This window comes from Amblyomma maculatum, chromosome 7, assembly GCF_055883805.1.
Source record: "Amblyomma maculatum isolate TAMU_Amacu chromosome 7, ASM5588380v1, whole genome shotgun sequence".
Classification (NCBI taxonomy): Eukaryota; Metazoa; Arthropoda; class Arachnida; order Ixodida; family Ixodidae; genus Amblyomma; species Amblyomma maculatum.
In genome coordinates, this window is record NC_139350.1 from 86596802 (window position 1) to 86620199 (window position 23398).

Sequence of the window (23398 nt, forward strand, 5' to 3'; positions counted from 1 at the left end):
AGGACGGGGCAAAAAAGCAAAGCGTCTCAGGTGTCCGACGAGCGAGTGACGTGGTGTTGGGAGGAGTTGAATCCCTTCCAGCGACATAAATACTGATGCCGACATGTCGCCTCTTCCCCACATTCTCGGCAGACTGCAGCGCACTGGTTTATCAAGAGCACGTGTTTTAGAGGTCGCATTAGCTTTGACTCAATCTCAATTTCGCGACCTGGATTCGGAACAGCGGGAGCAGTCCGCATAAGATAACCCCTCTATCCACCGCTGGTCTCAAGGTTCACTAGTTCACAAGGGGTCCCCACACATCTGCGGCCGAGAAGCACTGCTCTGTCATTGAGGGGAACTTTGAGATGTGGTTCAGCGTATTAAGAACACACTGTGATGGTTTTATGTGTAAATAAATTGGCTGCTACAGCTTCAAGTCTGGGTTTCAGTTGCAGCTCATGCCCTACAATGCCGGTTTTCACTTTGATGCTACACTGCCTGTGAATTGGCTTGCCAGCTCCAAGTCGCAGCAGAATATTGTAGGATTCTGAAGGGAATTTGTGTTTTGAGGACTTAAATTTGTCTCCTAATGACATAAAACAACAGGAGGAAGTGCGGCCAGAATGTCCCTTGTGTTACAATATTTAAATGTTCCCTGCAATTCCACTGCAATGCTATGCATGCCATCTTATTATCCTGTATTATTATCCTGTATTGGCACTTCTTTTGGCCCCATGAATCATGGCATGTCGTTTTTTTGATGGTCTAACAAATTCCGTTGCCCATCAGATGTTGATGGCATAGCGCTACCTTGTTGGGTATCTAGGCACTGAAAGACTGCGCTACAGACATGTCTTTTTAGGTGAAAGTCTTTAATGCCTCATCGTTGTCAGCAGAAGCTGTCACACTTTCGAGGGAGATAGTTAAAAATAAATAAATAAATCTTGTCTCTACCAGGAATCGAACTTCCATCCCTTGGATCCCCAGCCAAGCGCTTTACCAACTGCGCCCCACCCCAGATCGCAAAACGTTCATCGCGCTATGTACCGTCACGACAGGTCACCAGGCGATTCATGCTATACGAAGGTGACCCCGCCGAATATCCCATCCAAGCGTCTGTGTGGCACCTTTCATTTGCTGCTTCCTTGAACGCCGCACCACACAGCAAACAGAAGCAGACCCAGATGTCTAGGAGGCGTTAGTACAGCAGGCATCAGTGCCGTTTGAAATTCATTACACGATAGAAAAGGTGCAGTATCTGTCACAATTCTCCGCGGAAGCATTTAAAGGAAGGGAGGGAGGTGGGAGTGAAAGAAGAGGGGGAGATAGAGGCGCCGTAGTGCAGGGCTACGATCCACCGTGCTATAATGGCTTTCGCCTCATCGCACATTAGTGGTCAAAAGTGCCCTCTATAATTTTGTTTCAAGCCCTGCCTTGCAGGAAGAGAGCTTCAAATCAGCAGACCTGAAGAGATGTGCAGCCTGTATAAGATGGTGGAGCGGATTGAGCCGCTTACACCCGCGGCGTGGACCGCCCTGCCTCAGGCTCACTCTGTGCGGCCTCAGCAGGTACTGAAGGCTGGTGCAGTGCCCCGTCCTGCTGTATCGCACTGGCTAATCTGTTTTCACCATGAGCTAAAATCTGTTTGCAGCCCAGAAAACAATTTGTTCTCTGTTGACTTGAGCGAGATTATTTGTTTTTCAATCTCCAAGGTAGGACAGGCCTTAGAGTATCTCTAATGAAAAGTGTTTTCTTTTGTAGCTAGCACGGAGCAGCGTAGTTTCATTACAGTCTTCAGAGGGATGTTTTCTCGAGGCGCATTTTGCATACGTTTGGTAGCTTTTACAGCTCTGTGAGCCGTGGCAAAACTCCAGGCATTTAAAGTATCGTCGGGGGTTGGGCATACAGGCGGTGAAACGAATCCAGTCTCTCTCCTCTGTCTTCTATCATTTCTGCCAGAGTCCAATAATGCTATAATTTGCCAGTGACGCTGATGCAGTACTACGAAGCCTGCACACTGGTACATTTGGGAAAAGAACACCCGAAACTTTGCATAGTTGAACTTACCCCTATGCATTATCCTCTTCATGTGCATGTACTGGAGAGCAGCACACACTTGCGAGAAGTACCTCCAAATGGTGGGCTCAGGAATCAGCTTACCGTGCTCCCTGAAACGCTGCAGCCAAGCAGTAGAAGCTTGAGAGCAATGAAACTGCCCTCCTTTAAACAATGCCCAGTGAATGAAAACAACCCATAATTGGCTAACTGTGCGTCCCCACCTTGACCTTCATCTTCAAGCAATACCAATGTGTCACGAATGGCTTAAACAGCCACACACTGTTAGCAAGGATAAGTGGAAAAAAAAAAAATAAATAAAGCACATTATGCAGATGACAGCTTATTTCCATTTTTCTTCAGACATTTTCATTGTCCTCAGTTTCTGCTAACATTTCAAATGCAGTTTATTATAGCGACCCCTCTTTGTGGAGAATACGGGATTAAAAGGCAACTGATTTCAATACCATTTTCAAACATGGCATACGTTTGTGTGCTGTGCACTGCTGCAAAGTCGTTATCCTCACACAAATTTTGAAAGTCCCAAATGCTGGAAAGGGCAAGTAAGTGAATGGAAAGTGACTATCCTTCACAAATATGACTTCTTATCTTTACATAACAGTTCAGTCTAGAAGGGCCTCTAGTAATATAATATGGTAAAAAATTGCCAATCTAAGGCATTACTACACTTAGAAAACTTTTTTTTTTTAACAAAAAAACTGCCAAAATGTCATTTATGAGCCTACAATTCCTAAATTCATTACAGAATTTCAGTCCATGAAAGTGTTTCACTGACGTGTTCACTTTCCTGTATCAAGGCAGGCATTTTACAAAAACAGGAAATATGAATCAGAAGCGGGCTCTCAAAGTTTCAAGAGGGTGAAGCTTGGTTCTGAGAGGTGACAAGTAAAAAGAAATGTAAAACCCATTAATTGTATCGAAAGTTAAACTCTAGCTCCCAAAACACTGGGCTGTTTAGCCACGTAGTTAGGTACCTTTATCTTTACCTTTACTAGGCCAGGTACAAGACAAGCATAAATGGGGAGGAGTTTACAAGGAATCATTAGTCAGACAAATATTTTCGGGGATCCTACACAGCACCTGTAGATGACCATCCATTTGACATGCGCTTTAGCTGTTCCCGTCATATACGGGAAAGGCACAGCCGTTTAAAATAGGTAGCGAAGCACTGGAAGTGGTAGGAGAATATGTCTATTTAGGTCAGGTAGTGACCGCAGATCCGGACCACGAAAGGAAAATAACTAGGAGAATAAGATTAGGATGGGGCGCATTTGGAAGGTACTCAAACATGACTAGCAGCTGGCCGGTATCACTCAAAAGGAAAGTGTATAAGAGTTGCATCCTACCGGTACTGATCTATGAGGCTGAAACATGGAGGTAAAGAAACGGGTTCTACTTAAGTTGAGGACAACGCAAAGGACCATGGAACAGAAAATGGTAGCTGTAACATCAAGTTATAGGAAACGTGAAGAGTGGGTCAGAGAAATCAAGTTACTGACGTTCTAGTTGAAATCAACAAGAAGAAATGGGCATGGGCAGGACGTGTAGCGCGAAGAGAGAGCAACCAATGGTCGCTCAAGGTAACAAATTGGATTCCAAGGGAAGATAAGCATAGCAGGGTTGGCAGAAATTTAGGTGGGTGGATGAGGTTAAGAAATTCGCAGGGGTCAAAAGGATGCAGCTTGCATAGGACCGGGCTAATTGGAGGAAAATGGGAGAAGCCTTCATCCTGCAGTGGATCTAGTCTGGCTGATGATGATGATGATGATAGACTGAGTTACTGCCACTGTCCCGTCCTTTTTGCCTGACGTGGCAAGCCACAAGTATAGACCAACACAGTGTTTACAAACAAAGGGGGCGCTCGCAGCGCCGCAGCCGAGTGGGGGTGAAAAGTAGGGTTAGTTCCCATAGGAATACATGGAACTGAAATATTCTAAAGCAGTTTTCTCATTTCAAGGGCCACCTATGATGTCGTTATTCAGTACGAAGCAAGTAAGAACATCCTAGAATAGATCATGAAATTGTGAAATCTCATTATCGAGGCGAAGTATTTTTAAAATGTCGCGAAACGTATGGGGGTGCGAATTGGGAAGGCGACCCGTAGAAACGCATGTAAACACAACTTACCACAACATTTTTCTCGTTCCGCAGATCACCAGAAGTGGTGGCCGGTCGTTAAACGCTGGCCAGCACTTTGAAGAAATTTGTGATAAAGTGTGCTGCGTCATTGCGAAGGTAATTACTTTTAAAGTCCCCGAATAATCTGTGTTGAGAATCCGTACACCCCCATAGGCTCACTGCAAGCTGGGTGTAGCGAGTCGTACAGTTTTGTTTACAGTCTGATATGCTGCCGCATTGAGTAAATTAGCTTGATAAAACTGTCGCTCTAGTGATAAATCCTAGACAGACTTCTACCATACGAGAATATGGACCGAACGAGAATCGCTAATTGCAGTAATTGCAGCAGACGACGGCGCAGCAGGCGATACCCACCGCGGCCGCCTCCAGCTCCGGAGCGTCTGCTAGCGACGGCGCCGGTGGGGCATGGTCGTCTGCAACTGTGCACGGTCAGTTTATCGTGCTGTGAACAGTCCCATACATCGTCAGACTTGCAGTACTTGCAAGGGAATGTAGTGTGCGCTGCAGCTATGTCGGACTCTAACTACGTGAAAAGCTTGTCGGAATCGGATAAACAGCACTACAATGAAAAGCTGTACATTGGCGGCGTGCATCCGAACCCATTTCCGGCGCCTCAAACATACTGGGAAGTTCTCTGGACTGACACAGGCGCTCTGCCACCATTCGGCATCACATTGTAGTGCATTTGATGATGTCTTCAAGTCGGTTCACAGCAGACCCCGTCAAGGCATACAAGTCCCTGGAGGCATACAATTATTTTGAATCAGGTGGGTGCGCGCAAGCTCAACGGGCATTTATGCTAGTTATTTTTTCCCCCGTGATATCGCTGTGCCTCTCATATATCGTTTTACGCTTTGTGTGCGGTTTCCTCGTCTCTCTTTTTTTTTTCTTTCCACATGGTGCAGACCATGCAGGGCATGCAAGGACGTCGGAACATAAAGCCTCTCAAAATGTTTGCTTACGATTTGTTTACCGCATGCATATATCGCGAAACAACTTACATATTCATTTATTTTTATACTTACCGCCTCTATTTAGCCACGATCGATACTTTCTGAATGCAATGACGTCGTTCCCGTTATTTAGCGTTTTATTCCTCTCAATTTACAAGATGAGCCGTGTTTCGATGGAATCATAACTGTCTTATGCGGCTCGTGTGCATTGCCAGCTCTTGCAATATTGTTTTACTTATCCATGCAACATGTTGTCGGGACGTGGTAGAAGACAAAAAAGAGCTTCCTAGACGGGGTTAGTCTGGAAACGTGCCACACATATTTATTCATAAATGTGCTTTACAGAGATGCCAGATGCGAAATGTTGTCGCATACATATATTCATGGTCTTAAAAAAATGCACCAGTTCCTAACAAACGACTGCTTTCGTAGTTGCAAAGTCAGCTTCCTTGCAAACCATGCTTTGCATATATTTTGTTTGTTCCACGCTACCGCAATAAATTTCTAACTCAGATTCTAGACAATGAGGGGTTTCAAATGTAGATTGCTGGGGATCTTAGCTTCCGCCGAGTGCGGACGCACATCCCTATGCGCTCCGATCTTTTTGCTAGAAGTGACCTTTTTCTCACTGTCCACCTTTCCAATTTGTGCCTCCACGCGCCTGTAAAGGTGTCAGGCAATCGACTGGAACTGCGCACAAATCAAGTGAGCTTCCCTTCCAGCCTAGAAAGGCAGTTTTAAACTCGAAGCGGTGAGTCGCCGCGCTAGGCCTAACGGCGGGCAAGCCGCTCGGCGAGCGTGCGCCACCTCGATCCCATGGAAGTAACCATGGAAGGGGAGGAGTGCATGCCCGCAAGCGATTGCGAGCGGCTCAACAGAAAGCAGTTGACACAAACGCCACGTCAACTACTGAACGCGAGGAGTCGGCCACGGCTCCGAAACCACCGCGTCCACGAACGCCACCGCAGCCACCGCTACCGCATGATGACTACAAAATCGTCCTCCGCCCTCGTGGGGGACTCAACTTTCGCGTCTGGAGTGCAGCACAGATTACAGACGCCCTGAAGAAAGAAGCTGGACTTTCACCCTCTGCTGCCCAAGCCGATCAGGTCCGGTTAAATTACACACAGAACTCCATCACTGTGAGTACTCCCTCTAAGAAGCATGCTGAACAGTATCAAGCGATCCAGGCCCTCAAATTTGGAAACGTCCAACACCAAGTTGCTACCTACCTCACGGCACCAGACCATTCAGCTAAAGGGATAATCTACAATATTCCAGATTACAATACCCCTGAAGACATCGCCAGAAGCTTAACCAAATCCAAAACCACCCCGCCTGTTCTCCAAGCTCGCCGACTTGGTCAAACCAACACGGTACTTATTGTCTTCGACAGTAGCAAAGTCCCATATTGGGTTAGCTACAGGGGCACCCTGTACCGGCCCCGCGTTTTCAGAAAAAAAATCGAAGCATGCACGATTTGCCGTACACGCGGCCACCGTGCAGACGTCTGCCCAAACCCTCAAGTTCTCAAATGCTCGAGCTGCGGTATTGACGACCCTACCGACGACCACAAATGTGATCCCATTTGAGCAATATGCTCCCGCCCGCACGTTACTTCATCTACTGAATGCAAGCAGCGATTCCAGCAACAGCGTCCCGTCAACAACGCCAAAAGCAGAAGCCACAAACGACACAAGATGCCAACGTCGGTGACCGCAGAGGCCGCTCCCGGACTAGATTCAACCTTGGCAGCAGGTCTGAAAGCCGCTCGGTCTCCCGAGGACGCCAGAATACAGGGAACAGAAACCGCTCCCGGTCTCAGTCCTTCCCGCTCCTGGAGAGCCATCCGGATTCAAAAGCCATCCTTTCACCGGGGGAGAAACAGGTGAGCTGGGCACAGAAGGCCTCCCGCAACACGCAGAGTGACAACACACTAACTAGCACGCAGAGTGCAGAGCTGCAGGCCCTAAGGGAGGAAATACATCGCCTTAAACAACTCACTCAGCAACAACAACAGGAAATCGCTACCCTAAAATCACAAACTAAATCCTCCCCAACGGAGACCCCGCATGCACCCCCCCTCCACAAAGGATGAAGTACCGGGTGATCCCTCACCCCCAAACGTAAAGCCGACCTCTAGTACTACGCCTACTCCCACCGAAGTAGGAACCCTCAAAACCGCATTCGCGAAACTGGCACAACAAACACAACTTCAGATGCAGCAAATACAGCAGGAAACACAGCAACAAACCTAGCAGTTCCTACAGCAGTTGCAGCAATTAGTACAGCCAATTTCACAGCAAATACAACAACTGTGCTCGCGGTTAGATGGCCTAGAAACTAAGGTCACTACTCTCGAGAAAAGAGGTTCAACACTTACTCTCGTGCAGGAGACTAGAGCGAAGCCATAAGACCAACCGCCGGCCTCAACACCAGCGAAACCGCTGTTGAACCCCGCTACACTTGACTATGGCTTCCCGCCAAACGTATAAAATCTGGCAATGGAACTGCAGGGGATATCGCCGGAAACGGGGGAACCTCCAGCAGTTCATTCAAGCATCCTCCGCTCCTCCGGATATAATAGCGCTACAGGAGACGCATGGCGCAACAAAACTTCCCGGGTACAAGGCCTATGCACCATCGGGCGCTATAAATTTCAGCACTACCCTCCTAACTCAACGTAATCTTACGGCGATCCAACATACAATCGAAGGCATTGACATAGACCATGTTCTCATAGAGCTATTACCACAAAAACGTGACCACCAAAGCATTTTTATCCTAAACTTATATAGCCCCCCACGAGAACGACAACGCAGATTTGGCACCCTCTTTTCGAGAACCCTTAAACTCGCACAGCACAACGGCCTAATTATAGTAGGAGATTTTAACGCGCCCCACACAGGCTGGGGCTATTACAAAGACAGCCCCAAAGGAAGAGATTTATGGCTACATTCGTAACAACTAGGCCTCACACTCGTTACTGACCCCCATACCCCGACCCGACTAGGTAACAGTGTCTCAGTAGATACAACCCCAGACTTAACTTTCTGCAGGCATGTAGAAGTACAGCAATGGAGCAATACAGGGGAAAACCTGGGTAGTGATCACTTCCTCATATCTACTATCTTCACCTCTGGATTGTATCGAAGGAAAGGTAAACGAACTCTTCTGACTGACTGGGATAAATTCCGCACTTTCCGTGGCCAAACAGCCCCACCCAAAATCGAAAATCTCGATGAGTGGGTTTCCACCCTTCGTGAGGATATTGGCCACCACACTGAGGAGACCCCAGAAGAAATAAACCACACAACGCCAGACAAACACCTCCTGCATCTGTGGCAGGCGCGAAAGTCAATCCGAACACGTTGGAAACCACAAAGGCATAACTGCGCGCTGAAACTGAAAATTGCGCAGCTTGATCAACGCATTGAGGATTACACCCTAAAGCTAGCTCACCAGCAATGGGGACAGGTGTGCGATAACATGCAAGGACAATTAGGTCTTTCCCGCACTTGAAACTTCCTGCGGTACCTCCTAGACCCAGCCAACTGCAAAACTACCCAATTTGACAGTCTGGCAAAGGTAATGCACAAATACCCGGGAACCGAAGCAGACCTCTTACGAGATTTACAAACGTTATATATCAGCTCCCATCCCTCGACCACCCTTCCGATGTATGCTGGGCCTGCGAATCCCGAACTTGATGCCAACATCACGGAGGCCGAAGTACGACTATCCATGATGCAGCTTCGCGTAAACTCTGCCCCTGGAGCAGATGGTGTCACCAACAAATCTCTCCGAAACTTAGATGATATATCCATCACAGCACTTACAGCTTTTATGAATTAATGTTGGGCGGAAGGCCGAATCCCGGAAGCATGCGAAGGTCACATTCAAACCTAAACCGGGTAAACGGCTATCCATTGAAAACCTAAGGCCCATTTCTTTAACATCATGCATGGGAAAATTAATGGAGCATGTTGTCCTCAACCGACTCCACGCCTATGTCGAAGATAACCACATCGTGCCACCCACTATGCTTGGCTTCCGTTCTCGACTCTCAGCGCAAGATGTGATGCTGCAACTTTCCCATCATGTTATACAACCCCCAATTGGCTCAGGTACCAAGGCTATTCTAGGTCTAGACTTAGCCAAGGCGTTTGACAATGTAGCACATGAGGCTATACTTACCAACCTCCACTCAATAAATCCCGGTCCTAGGACCTTCAACTACATTCGGGATTTTCTTACGGGCCGAACGGCCGAACTAAATTTTGGAGCCATCAAATCTCACACTATAACAGTTGGCAGCAGCGGCACTCCACAGGGGTCCGTGCTGTCTCCCTTTCTCTTTAACTTGTCACTCTTACCACTCCCAGACAAACTCAACCGTATACTAAATCTGTCCCATATGTTATACGCCGATGATATAACACTCTGGGTGTCATCCGGTAATGACGGAGAAATTGAAGAAACTTTACAACTAGCTGTGGACACTGTTACGGAATGCGTAGAGAGTGCGGGCCTCTCCTGCTCCCCCACAAAATCTGAACTTTTTCTCAAGCGTGGCAAACCAGGCGCTGGGGGTTATCCCCAAATCCGGGTGTACGCTAAGGGACAACCTATACCAGAGGTATCTTCTATACGGGTTCTTGGAATTAACATCCAGAACAACGGCCGAAACACAGAGTCCCTCAATCGCCTCAAGGGCACTGTCTCTCAGACAGTGCGCCTTATACGCCGAACCGCCAACCGATACTCGGGCATGAAAGAAACAAATCTCCTCCGTCTGGTCCAGGCATTCGTCATTAGTAGACTTACTTACACACTACCCTACCTTAAACTTAGCGCAGCAGAAACACAACGTGTCGATTCCCTAATCAGACAGGCGTACAAATCCGCACTCGGCCTCCCCATAAATACCCCAACAGAGCGCTGCAACACGCTGGGAGTACACAACACTCTCAGTGAGCTAGTAGAGGCCCACCTCACTTCTCAGTACGAACGGCTAACCCACACACTGTCAGGACGCTTTATTCTTAACACCCTCTCAATTGGTTACCCCGCAGCAAGGCAGGACAAAATATCCCTGCCCAAGAACCTGCGAGCTCAATTGAAGATTCCACCTCTCCCGAAGAATATGCACCCTGAATTTCATTCAGACAGGCGAGTACAGAGAGCCAAAAACCTACACAAGCAATACCACTCCAAACTGTATGTCGATGCAGCCGAACATGCGGACCGCAGTGCATTCACGATTGTGGCTGTAAATTTCCAAGGTCAACTGCTCACGGCCGGCTCGGTCGTTACAAATGACCCGGAGGAAGCGGAGGCAGCGGCAATCGCCCTTGCGGTAAGCTCGACCTCAGCCCTACATATTATTAGCGACTTGAAAACTGCAATAAGGAACTACAGCAAAGCCAGAATATCCCCTCTATCACTAAAATTGCTGCTTGCCTCACAGACGACAAACCGTCCCATTCAGCTGATCTGGACACCAGCACATTCCTGCCTTCCCGGAAATGAGGCTGCCCACAATTTCGCCCGAGGACTCGTCAGCCGGGCAGTGGGACAACCCCTCATGAGGTCAGCGAGAGACCGTATGACTTCATATCAAGAAATTACCCAATACTTTCGATAAACACGTAGCTTATACCCTCCGGGACACAAATCACTCTCGAAGGCGCAGGAGGTCACCTGGCGAAAATTACAGACACATTCCTTCCCAAATCCTGTCACCTACGCCCATGCATATCCTGCATTATACACCCCATATTGTAAATTATGCCAACAGAGGGCCAACCTAGACCACACACTGTGGGCCTGTCCACGAGATAGCCCTCCGCAGGATCTGCAGCTCTCCACATGTGAGCAGTGGGAGGCCGCTATGCTCAGCTCTGACCCGCAAATCCAACTCCGGGCCATCGAGCGTGCAACCCAGGTCGCCAGAGCCCAAGGACTCCTGGCCACCTAGAGCGGTAGCCCCTGCTGCCCCGACTCTTTCCTCGTCAAATAAATGTTTATCCTCCTCCTCCTCAAATGTAGATTTACTTCGCAATGACGCACCACACTTTGTTACACATTTCTTCAAAGCACTGGACAATATTTAACGACCGGCCACCACTTCTGGTGCTCAGCGAAACAAGAGAAATGTTGCGGTAAGTTGTGTTTACATGTGTTTCTATGAATCGCCCTCCTAATTTGCACCCTCATACGTTTCGCGGCGTTTTAAAAATACTTCGCCTCGGTAATGAGATTTCATACTTTCACGATCTGATCTAGGATGTTCATGGTTGCTCTGCACCGAATAAAAACATCCTAGGTGTCCCGTGAAATTACAAAACTGCTTTGAAATATTTCGGTTCCATGTATTCCTTGGACGCTAAGCCTACTTTTCACCCCCAGTCGGCCCAGCCTGGCGACAGAAGCGCCACCGCATCGTGCTTACGTCACAGATCGGTGTCACACACCAACCTTTCCATGTTTACGCCTTTCAACGTTTTTTGTTGCTCGATATGCTCATCACCCAAATAGACTTTGCTTGCTTATCAGGGCCAGAGACATCGGAGGCAGCAGTGGGTGGCATTAGGTAAAAATAGGGGTGTGCAATTATTTGAAATTTTGAACATGAATCAAATGTTTGTTATTAATGCGTAAACATTGTATGGTTATGGCAACAGTTTCGTGTAACCAGAATTTGTCATCATGATTATGTTAGAACAAAATGGGGTATAAGCAAAAAAATGGTTGCATTAGATACGGGGGGTTTACATGAGACCGACAAAGTCGGGTCGGGTGGGCCTGTCAGGCTGAAAACCAGCTGTCTGTCTCATGTATAAGCTAGGGGGTCAAGCTAGACGACCGTCAGGTCGCGTCCCGCCAGCCCGACTACAGGGGGTGGGTTGGCTCGACCGTACTCGCTGGGCGAGGGGCATGTATACGCTGACGCGTTGGGCAGGCACCTCCTCTCTTGCCTCCTTGCTGGTAGGGGACGGGACCGTGAGCTGTTTGGTCTGAACATTCCTCTTCTCCCACCTGCGCCTGGTTCACTTGCTCGACGCACGGTGTAGCAGCGATCTCTGCCCGACTATTCCCAACAGAAACAGGTTCACGTAAACCCGGAAGGGTCGGGCAGGCAAAGCCCGACAACCGGCTCCCCAATACCCGACCCGCTCGTGTCGGGCTCATGTATACAAGGCTATAGACAAGTGTCAGCCCGTGACGTCAGTGGAGATGCGGCGGCGCTGGCGACAGCAGTGACTTTCGTGGTGTAGACAAAAGCATGGGCCGTCTGCATTGGATGCGTGGCTCTTGCTGCGTTTTCGAGCATAATTCCCGATACTCCTGCAATGTGTGGTGCGGTTGGTTGCGTTACAAGGCACAAAAAAGAAAATGGTACCTGTTCTCACTTGTTTCTTGCGGTCAGATAAAGATGAGAGTGAATGACAGCAGCGACAATTGTAGACCCTTCGGCGACAGGTTGCCATGGCAGTTGTGCGTTGCACTTCTGCACTGTTCAGTTCGTTTGCAACTCTTAATTGTCGTGAGTGCTTTTCGGCCACACGACAAATAGCCTGCAGCTCATTCACGTTTTAGGTGTATATACTACCAGGCCGTAAAAAGTTTAGACTTGATATTCCGTGCGCGTATGATCTTAATCAACTGCAGCTAGGGAACCGCGCTGTGAGTTCCATTCATCTGCGGTACTACCCGTACATATTTTCGTAGGGAAAAGGACACAAAAGCTGCTGCAAAGGCAACTGCAGTTACCTTGAGCGGTCACTCCAGCGTGATATTGCCGAAACAGGCCAACAGTTGCGAAGTAGCTTTTCTCTGTTTTCACTTTCCCGAATTTCAATGAGTGACGCGCAATCAACGGTCCTAAAATCCAGTGAACATCATTAGGATTGGACAAAGTCAAGCAGCGCTATTTCTCAGAGTATTAAATTTTATTTTTGAAGGTCATTAAGATCATAATGAACGAATTAACCACCTACAACCAGCTCTGATCGAGCAAGACATTTAATTGTGGTACATACGGTACATTAAGTTTAATGTCCTAAAGTGGAATTGAGTACGAGGGACGAAAAATAAGCAGAATAAGATGATGCGCGTTTGAATAAAAATTTCCCCAATATATTAAAAAAATTCTAAACAGATCGCTCAAATTGCGCTGCAAGTGATTGTGAACATTGTGGAGAACATTGCATTTGTGCTCATAGCAAAAAAAAGACAAAAAACAATACGGCATTCTTATGAGCCTTTATGTATATATTAACCTGTGAATGACTCTGACTACGTCTGTGCGATATTAAACAGACGTCGAATGTCTCTTTATCGAGCAGGATAAAAAAAGCTGGCAGCGCGCCCACTAGGCGAATGTTACAAATAACAAGATTGAGTTCTTATTCAGTGAAATTCTATGACCTAATTTGCTGGTATACAGTGAGCTAAAAATATGATTTCTAGTTCAGTATAGTTGCCGGTAATATTGTTCTTTAGAGTGAAGGTGCTTGGAGCAGCAGAAAACTACCCATCAAAATTGTCGCCATATGAAAAACACACTTTCAATCATTTATATCATCATCCTTGCATGCGCTAACAATAAGCCCACAAGTTGGACAGTGTTCACAATATATTAGTTTTTCTTACACATTGTAATTTCTCATTTTCATTTAATTTAATCAGTCACTACAGTCCAACGTTGCCGTAGTCGCGCGCTGTTGAGGCCACGGAGAAGGAAGCCAATGCAGCACTGCTCGCCAGGTAATTCCAGCAGTAATCGGCTAGTAAAGTGCTGAACTACTCTCCAGACATAGACCAAACTATTTCTACACACAAGCAAAGCTTACGCTTCAGAATATTTGCACGCACAAACTGGTTTCGAAGGCGGCGTCGCTTGGTGCAGTGTAGGCACGCTGAGTTTTTGCCTACACCCCTTGTCGCTGCCGATCACAGCGCCACCTTTGTTTACAAACATGACGCTTGCCTATAGAGGATGAAAAAATCTCTGGGAAAAAAAAATTTGGTGCAGTAGGATAATTACGTAATTAATTAGACCCAATTAAGTCAGTCAATTAAGTTCAAACAGCCGGGAGGGGTAATGGCGACATCCAAATGGGGACACGTGGTACTCTACTTCCAGTGACGTAGGCCTAACTTCCTATAGCGGGAAATTTTAAATGTTTGAATGTGAATGAGCAGGAAAGGGAATGATTTGTATGCCCAAATGGTGGGAATGGTTAGAATGTGTATAAAAATAGATAACTAACTGCAGTCTGAAGAATTTCGAGAGCACTCCAGAATCCCTAGTGGAGAAGCCCGAGCATTGCTGCTGCCCCTTGCGAACACGCCCCTTGTTGAACACAACCAGTATTCTGTTGAACGCATCAATGTTTACCGGCATTCTATAATTGGTTTACAGAAAAGGAAAGGCGCAGCATCTATTACTCGCGGAATCCCGCTCACACATCTCGCAGACAACATTGCAACGCTAAGGCTTATGCATTTCTCTAGTGCAGATTCGGCAGTGTTCTCCGATATTTTTTTCGATTCATGCTCGAAAAACTGATATTCAGGATTTTCAAATTCACCGCAATGTTACTGCACTGCATGCTTCACTGCAATGCTTCACCGCAGCGAACTGTGCAGCGTAGCATCCTCAAAACTCGACGGGGCCGTTTTGTGAAGAGGTCCTTCTTGATAGTGTGCGCAAACCGAAGACTTGACAAAGCCAGAAAAATGTTCACTTCAGTTTCATCTTAAATGCCAAAACCATAGCAGGTGTTCACCAAATAAAATTGTGATGCAAACGGCTTTCGACAATTTTTTCAGGCCCATTTAATAATTCGAGCTTTCGTTTCAATCTGACACTTTTTCTGGCTCCTTGAAGGCTGAATTCACTAGAGTTTACTATATTCAGCAGTGCTATGACAGCTCCACTCAGTTTCATGCAGCTCCTTCCTGTACAAAAAACTGGCATTGAAATCCTGAATAAAAATTATATTGGACTTTGCAGTATGGTGTACACTTCTGTGCAATACTAGTTTAATTTTATTTGCAAATACCATGCGAGTTCTGAAATAAACAAGACCAACAATGCTACTTTTAATTTACCTTTTTTTTTTTTCACTATCAGATATTCGATTTGACATTCGACATTTGACATTGAAGACATTTTTCCCATATCCGCACTCGATTCGTATTTGAAAATTTCAACCTTCACATACCCCTAGTAAAAACAATACATATAATACAGTGCATGTTGCTACAATACAAACTGAACTTCCTCCAGAATAACCAAAGCTAGTGCACTTAAAAGAAAAGAACCAAAAAAAAAGCTGTGGAATGAAATTTTGTGGCACCAACTTTGTGAAGACAAGGCAATGTACTGAGGTGGTGAGATGAAGTTGTGCAATGTGAATTGTGACGTGACTTTTGGAGTAGAGTTAAACAATTTATTTTCCAGTGAGGTTATAAGGATGGAAATAAAAAAGTAGCTTTCATAGCTGTGAAACTTGTGGTTAGAGTGCTTAAAGGGCAGAATATGCCTCACTGCAAGTAAACTGCAACAGCCCTCAAGATTCAGCACTGTTTTGCTAGACAGGAACAACATTGGTTTGGTTTATGGGGTTCAACGTCCCAAAGTGACTCCTGCAATGAGACACTGTAGTAGAGGACTCCATAAATTTCGACCATTTGGACATTCTTTGATGTGCACCGACATTGCACAGCACACGGCCGCCTTGCTTTTCGCTTCCATAAAAGCAGCTGTGATGGCTGGGACTCGATTCCACATCCTTGGGCACAGTAGTCGAGCGCCCTAACCTAACATCCATGTGTTAAAGCCCATTTACTTGGGATCTTTAAATACACCCATGCATGGGCAGTGGACATAAAAAAAAGGCAGGATGGTTCCTTAAAACGATGGAAGAACTCTGGAGGCTACTCCCGTGGTTCTTCGATCATTTTGAGTTACGACTGCAGCCCGTTCCTTGGCGTCCCCTGCTTCAGAGACAAAAACCTGCTTTTTAGAATACCAATGAAAATTATGTTAAAGAATAAAAAAATAGCAAATCAAAACTGAAACTTGTTTCATGGCCAGAAATGATGGTTCGGCTGACGAATCGATGAAGTTACAGTATTCAGAGAGCTTTTGCACGTGCATTGAATAGCTCATAGCGACTAAAAATGATGACGCAGTTCAATAAATGCCTATGATGGCATACTGCAATATTCAAAATTTGTTGTTGACCCGGGGAGCGGGCAGTAATTTGAGAATAATGTTTAAGACATCGTAAACACAGCGTTGTTCACAGAAATTGAACTGAGGCCACTATAATGGCATATTTTAAGATAGATTTGTGCAGGAATGCACCTTCACACAGCTCCCAAAATGGATCAGGCGGAGAAGAAAACCTGCAGCAAAAGTTTTACCAGAATATGTGAATGTCGGGAAGCACCCAGATTTTCTCTTCAAGGCAACAGAAGATTACAGGAGATAATTGCACCACCTGCCTGTCGCCGCCACACATAGGTGCGCTATCGGGTTTGAGACAGTTTTGAGCCTGTTTTCTTTGATGCTCGCTTTTTAGATTTGTTACTGGATCACGATCATGTAACAGGGTGATAATGGAGGTAAAACCGAAGTGCTGCAGGCCAGGCAACTTAATAGTACTCACTTCACCCACACAAGCTACAGCCACTGCTGACAGCAAAACCATGCTGCGTAAATCGAGATTGATGAAAAGTATAATTCCTTATTCAAGAATTACCCCGCACTGACCGAAAGCATTATAGCAGTGGTCCTTGAGTGGCAAAGCTAGAAAATGAATGACAAAAAAAAAGAAACCACACACACACACACAGGAGCAAGGTTAATGCAAATCAGACTATAGTGCCCATCCTGTGGACGGTCTAAGCTAGACCTTTCAGCATGCACCCTGCTGTTAGCATTTCATTCACTGCTGAGGTGCATCTCCCCTTCTATTCTATACACATTCTTTCTAGCTTATGATAAGAGACTTGCCTGTATAAACCTTGCCAGGTCACTGCTGTCTGCGAGCTCAAGAACAATATTGAGCTCTCCATTTTCAATGAACGAGGTGTAGTACTTGACGATGTGTGGGTGGTCTAGCTTCTGCAGAAGGAAATGAAAAAATACTTTTTGCAGTGCTATGGAGCAAACATGCCAAAAGGCAATACTCGCAAAACAAGCAGACCCAAACAACATTTTTTTTTTCAGGCATTTCCTGAAAAACACTAAGATTATTTTGTTTGCCCTGTATTCACTTACAGGAAGTAAAATTTCAGTGTCTCTGGACCATGTTTCATTGTGTTTCAGAAATGTGCAGATGAATTTTTTCACATAAAAAGGTACTGCAAATATTGGGCAACAGCCCAAGCTGGACACACTTTCATAAAAAGATTCATCAGATGGACTGTGATGTACCTGGTGGGTGGTCCACAGTGGCCAGGTGGCATACAATCCAAGCAAAAATTACGTAATTATTTAATTAAACTTGGTCAATTCTCTGATGGCATTGCCCAAATGTCGAACGAATGGCCTTATAGTGGAATGCAACAAAGCAAGGCAACAAAACTGAATGGAACACAGATGTGCACAAAAGTGCTTTATTTTTTTAGCCTATTTCCAAAGCCAAGCCATTAACAATGATCGGTTCTCTTGCACACTTTTGTGTATGTCACTCTGCAGAACCATCCACTTCTGATACGCGTCATATGTTCAGCCACTCTTGAAAGACGTCGGGTATGCTCTCCTTTACTTGCGACTGCATTTTTGCACTGCAACAGACTTTACAACCATTCACACCTGAGAGTCGAAAAGGGCGTGCAGCCAGCTGTCATATGCGACCAGGCTGCCGCTCTGCTCGACCGATGTTCACACCTGAAAATGTGATCCGTTGGTCGCTTTTTTGAATTGGTCTCGTTTGGAATGAGCCTCCTCGATTTTGACTGTTCACCAGCAATGAGAAGCCGGATGTAAAACTAACTTCCAATCACTTCAGCTGAGCCGCTGATTAGCTACCGCTTTGTGACCAGCAGTCACAAGGCTGGAAATTAAAGCAGTGCTCAAACGGCTCGTGACTATCTCTTTCAGACCAAAACGGTCGCACAACCTCGGTGAGTCACAAATCTAAACGGGCCTTTAGCAGCACTGTGAGACAACTGTATAGGATATTAAGAATGCCACGCATGTGCGTCATGGAAAGGAGAAGCTGACAACCAGTCAAATATTACGTTCTTGCTGCAGATAAATTTTCTTCGATATCAGGATAGTGGCTTGTGCCTCTAAGTGAGATGCACAACAGCAACAGAAGCAGAGCAAAGGCATGATCACAAAAAAAGCCCACAACAGTATACAATCGAGCCCGCTTATTTTTGTACCAGAAGTTCACAACAAGTAAACTTGTTCAATTGTAGCCATATGGTCTAACAAAAATGAAGTTTATTTAAATGGTAAGTAGAGTTTGACTCTTTAAAGATGACCCTATCAATACATTTTTAGTTCTCTAGTGAAGTCATGCTCCCAGAGGAGATCCTCACTACGAAATATGGGGACACAGGAATACTAACAGCGACTGAGATGTTCCCGGCAGGTGGTGGTAGGCCGGGACCCTTGCCTTTAATACACGACAAAGTTGTATAAAAACGCAGTGATGAAACTACCGCAGCGCATATGCAAGCAGAGTATTGTCTGATGTCTGCATACTGCATGCATGTAGAAGCACCGCAGAAGACGGATCCAATTGTGAAGGCATACTATATGCCTGCCATGCAATGCCCTTCAAATTGCTGTCATTGGTCAAAACAAGGTCTCAAGTGAAGTTATGGTAGAAAGACAAGAATTTGATCAAGAACTGAACAAAGATTTTTGTCATAGGGCTTAGAGTAGCTGCTGGTTTCCACACAGTAACTATGCTCGACTGTTTGGAAAAGCAAAATATAAGGCTTAACCTCAATTTTTTTTATCAAATTTGCTCGGTGAGCAGGAATTGGGAGACATTAGGTTTTACCAGAAAATTAAGGGTGCTAAATACACTGCACCAGAGGCTAGGGCTTCACTGTGGCAAGCACCATGTGGTAAATACTATCTAAATACTATAACCTTCGCTTTCATTTACTGCTGCAGCCCATATCTGGACACGCAGTGTCAGACATAGCATTTGCATCGTTTCCTACCAGTGGGGATACGTAAGGGACTCCTTTAAGTTGAAGCCCGGATCTGACAAAACTAGCAAGCTGCGTCCTGTTATCATACACATGTGCACGTTTACTGCGAAGCTAGAAAATAACCTTTGCCAGACAAGGTGAAGGGCAGCGAAGTCTCAACTGCACTGACTGGGAGTACTGTGAAAAATACAATAAAATTTACTTGCATCATTATATGACTCCGCCTTAAAAGTTTAAAATGATATATGCATGTGTGTGTGGGAATGTCTAAGTCGAACATGCATTACAGGTAACCAGAACGCTGATGAAACTACAGCGAGTGTGGAAAAACATGATCAAGCTGTATAACAAAATCGGTGAGAAATCGCATGTTTGACTGAACCCGCACACATTCATCTGTTAATCTGTGTTGCATACGGTAGACTCAGATTTGTGTAGCTAAGGTATTGCGACCTATCTGAGCTCTACAAAGGATTATCGTTTTACGTACAGACGGCTGAACAATGCAGCAAAGTACTGCACACCGGCCTGCAAGGCACTCGGAGTGTGAATACTGGAATGCAACTGTTTAAGTCCATGCTGTCATCACGCGACGAAACGTCCCAAAAAACAAAGAAATGATTTTTTGCCATCCAGCGCTTGAACTCGTTGCACGCTAGCTCGCGATCCTCTGTTTGCCACCACGCCACAAAATGCACAATCATCATCATCATCATCAGCCCGACTATACCCACTGCAGGGCGAAGGCCTCTCCCATATTTCTCCACGTAACCCGGTTCTGTGCTAGCTGCATCCACTTGACCCCTGCGAACTTCTTAACCTCATCCGCCCACCTAACTTTCTGCCGCCCCCTGCTACGCTTTCCTTCCCTTGGAATCCAGTTTGTTACCCTCAGCGACCATCGGTTATCCTCTCTTTGCGACGAAAAATGCACAATGCACAATGCAAAATCTGCTCAAAGAAAAGGCAGTTGGCACTAAGCAGTTAGTGAAATTGGACCTTTTTTCTTCATGTCTACACTGGCCACTGCTCGCCTGCTGCGGCCTGCCGACCAAACACCGTTTTTATGGTGATGCCTGGACAAGAAGGCCGCCCGACCAAAAATACCGCGTCATTTCTCCCACAATTCTGCATGGGCAGGGCGTCTCCCGAGTATTCCTTTCTGCACAGGTAAAGCCAATGTTTTCCAATTCCTGCGCCCCACTACACTTTTTTGTTAATTAATGATCTGCCAGTCTTTGCATACCAACATGTCTGACTTGTCGCCTTACAATAAGAAGCATGTCTTTAACTAAGACCCTGCTTTTGTCTGCTTCAAAATTTTACTTCCAAAATTATTCCCTGGAAAAGGAATTTTCAGTTGCTAAAGTTTTCTGTCTAGATCAGCCGAACTGGTTAAGCAAGGAAAAGAGGCACCTAAAAGCAGCCCTTTCTCTTTGTATACCCAAGCTATTGAACTGCAAATGACACACCCAAATAAAGAAAAACACCTTATAATACCAGACAAGTCACAAAAAAGTAACCACAAAGGTGGGATATGCAAATGTTCTGCGCTCAAGCTCAAAAATGTCACAATTTTCAGTTGCTAAAGTTTTCTGTCTAGATCAGCCTGACTGGTTAAGCAAGGAAAAGAGGCCCCTAAAAGCAGCGCTTTCTCTTTGTATACACAAGCTATTGAACAGCAAATGACACACCCAAATGACACACCTTATAATACCAGACAAGTCACAAAACGTAACCACGAAGGTGGGATATGCAAATGTTCTGCGCTCAAGCTCAAAAATGACAAAGAAGGGCTTTATTTTGACATGAACCACATGACTGGCCTGATAAGGATGCAAACTTGTGTTGCCAGAGACTCACTGCAGTGGTTAGGAGCACTACTGCTTATGAATGAAAAATACAGAAAAAGCAAGTTCAGTCTTAATGGCCAGAAACAATGTCAGTCAGCACCACAAAAACATCAACCCACAATAGCATGGCTAAACGCACTTGTACTGACTGTATTACTTTGATGTGGGTACTTGTTCACCCACATTACACCAAAATGTGCTGGAAAAGCTGAAAAAAAAATTGAAAAAGTATTCCACCATCATAAAGAGAAACTGCACCGAGCTGACTGATCCAGAGTCATTACTGCAACACTACAAACCCCAGTGTGAAATCGGTCTCAGCAAGTGGATTGATTGCCCTTCAAGAATACCAAGCGTAAAGACAGCAGTGTCATTTTCAGGCATTCTGCATGCCTTCGGAGAATGAGGCTCCCTGGATTGGAATGGTTGCTCTTATATTGTAAATATTTGCATTCCGTAACTGGTTACCGGAGCACGTGCACACAGTTGCATTGCATACGTGGTAAGTGACAAGGTAAGCACTTGTCTTGTTCCTGTCCATGCATATGCTGCAGCACTATGATGCTTTTTAAGTGTTGTAGACAAGAGAATGAAATTGCAGGCAGTTTGAAAACAATAAGAATGAGGCCAAGGTGGTGCTGTCATAAGTGACTGGCCCAATCAGGACATGTGAATATGTGACATTGGAAATTGAACCACTGTGATGCAGGAATGTGCTAGCTTAACGAGAGGGATACTTATTAAGCTGCCAGCACTACACAAATGTGGAGGTAGTTTTGAAGTTTGGTTTGGTTTGTGGGGTTTAACGTCCCAAAGCGACTCAGGCTATGAGAGACACCGTAGTGGACGACTCCGGAAAATTTGACCACCTGGGGTTCCGTGCACTGACATCGTACAGCACATGGGTACCTTAATTTTCACCTCCACCGAAAAGTGGCCACTGAGGCCAGGATTCGATTCCGCATTTTTGGGCACAATAGTCGAGCGCCTTAACCACTGCGCCACCCCGGCAGGGTAATTGTGCAGTGGCCAACTACATGACTTTACTGAACACATGAAATGCCCATTAACTGATCTCAGGGCAACTTAGCACGCAAAGGTCACAAAGCAGTACCAGTGTGACATCTTAACGATCCATAACTACAGCGCAAACGACCGGACAGAGATGAAGGAGGAACACCACACAGGTGTTTTTGATGACCCATAACTACAGCGCAAATGACAGGACAGAGATGAAGGAGGGACACCACACAGGTGTTTTTGATGACCCATAACTACAGCGCAAACGACAGGACAGAGATGGAGGGACACCACACAGCGCTGTGTGGTCTCTGTACTGTCGTTGGCGCTGTAGTTATGGGTCATCAAAAACACCAACTCGCCCAACAAATGCTTTTGTCGATCTTAACGATGTGGCAGCACAGAGGGGAACTATATGGTGAGTGCAGGTAACACCTGACCAAGTATGTCATAAAACATAGCAAAAATGCCTTTTTCTGCACATGCCAAACTGGAACCCGCACAACACTGCAGCTGTTTTCAACCACTTGCTCTGCAACTTTTATGCATACTGATGAAACATAGCATGCATATAGTTTCCATACTGTCGCGGTATAGATACCAGCTTTAATATGGCAACACTAGATGGCATAAAACTGCCATCATTTGCAAAAGGAACAACCACCACCATATGGCCAGCATATGGGTGTAATTCTCGAACTTGTCACTTGCACAACTTTTTGTTCACGTATACAGTATATGCCACATAGGATGCGTATACTATATGCATACCATGATGCTTACCTCGAGCTGGCTGTTAGCATACAAACACTATGGAGATATGCAAACGGTCACCTCACCCTCAAGACTCCGCGTAAACGTAATTTAGAATGTAAACAACGGGCGTGAACATGAACCAATTATATGTATTGGTTAATGTGCACGCCGTCATTACGGGCCGCACTGTGATCAACTCAGTAAACGACCTCAAGCAGATGCATGGGGGTAGGCTGCATGCAGACGCCAGCAAACACAGAACTCGTATATTTTAAACGAAAAAAAAAAAAAAAAGCGAGCAACATTCACGAAGGGGGTGTTCACCTGAAGTAGGGCCATTTCCTGCATACAATTGGCCTTGCACTTCTCGTTGCGCATGTCATTCACCTGGAAGTAAGCGAACAGGTCATTTGAACAAGG

At 45.8% G+C, this 23398-nt stretch overlaps 1 protein-coding gene across 1 annotated transcript in view; it reads right to left on the bottom strand.

Moving 5' to 3' along the window:
* LOC146183875 (serine/threonine-protein kinase Nek7-like) overlaps positions 1-23398 on the bottom strand; it is an 80926-nt gene that overhangs the window by 56699 nt on the left and 829 nt on the right. The window contains exons 2-4 of the mRNA XM_084609210.1: positions 23303-23365; positions 17185-17295; positions 2050-2158 (exon numbers count right to left, since the gene is read on the bottom strand). Of these exons, the coding sequence (XP_084465336.1) occupies positions 2050-2158; positions 17185-17295; positions 23303-23365 (283 nt within the window). The remainder of the gene's footprint in view (positions 1-2049; positions 2159-17184; positions 17296-23302; positions 23366-23398) is intronic.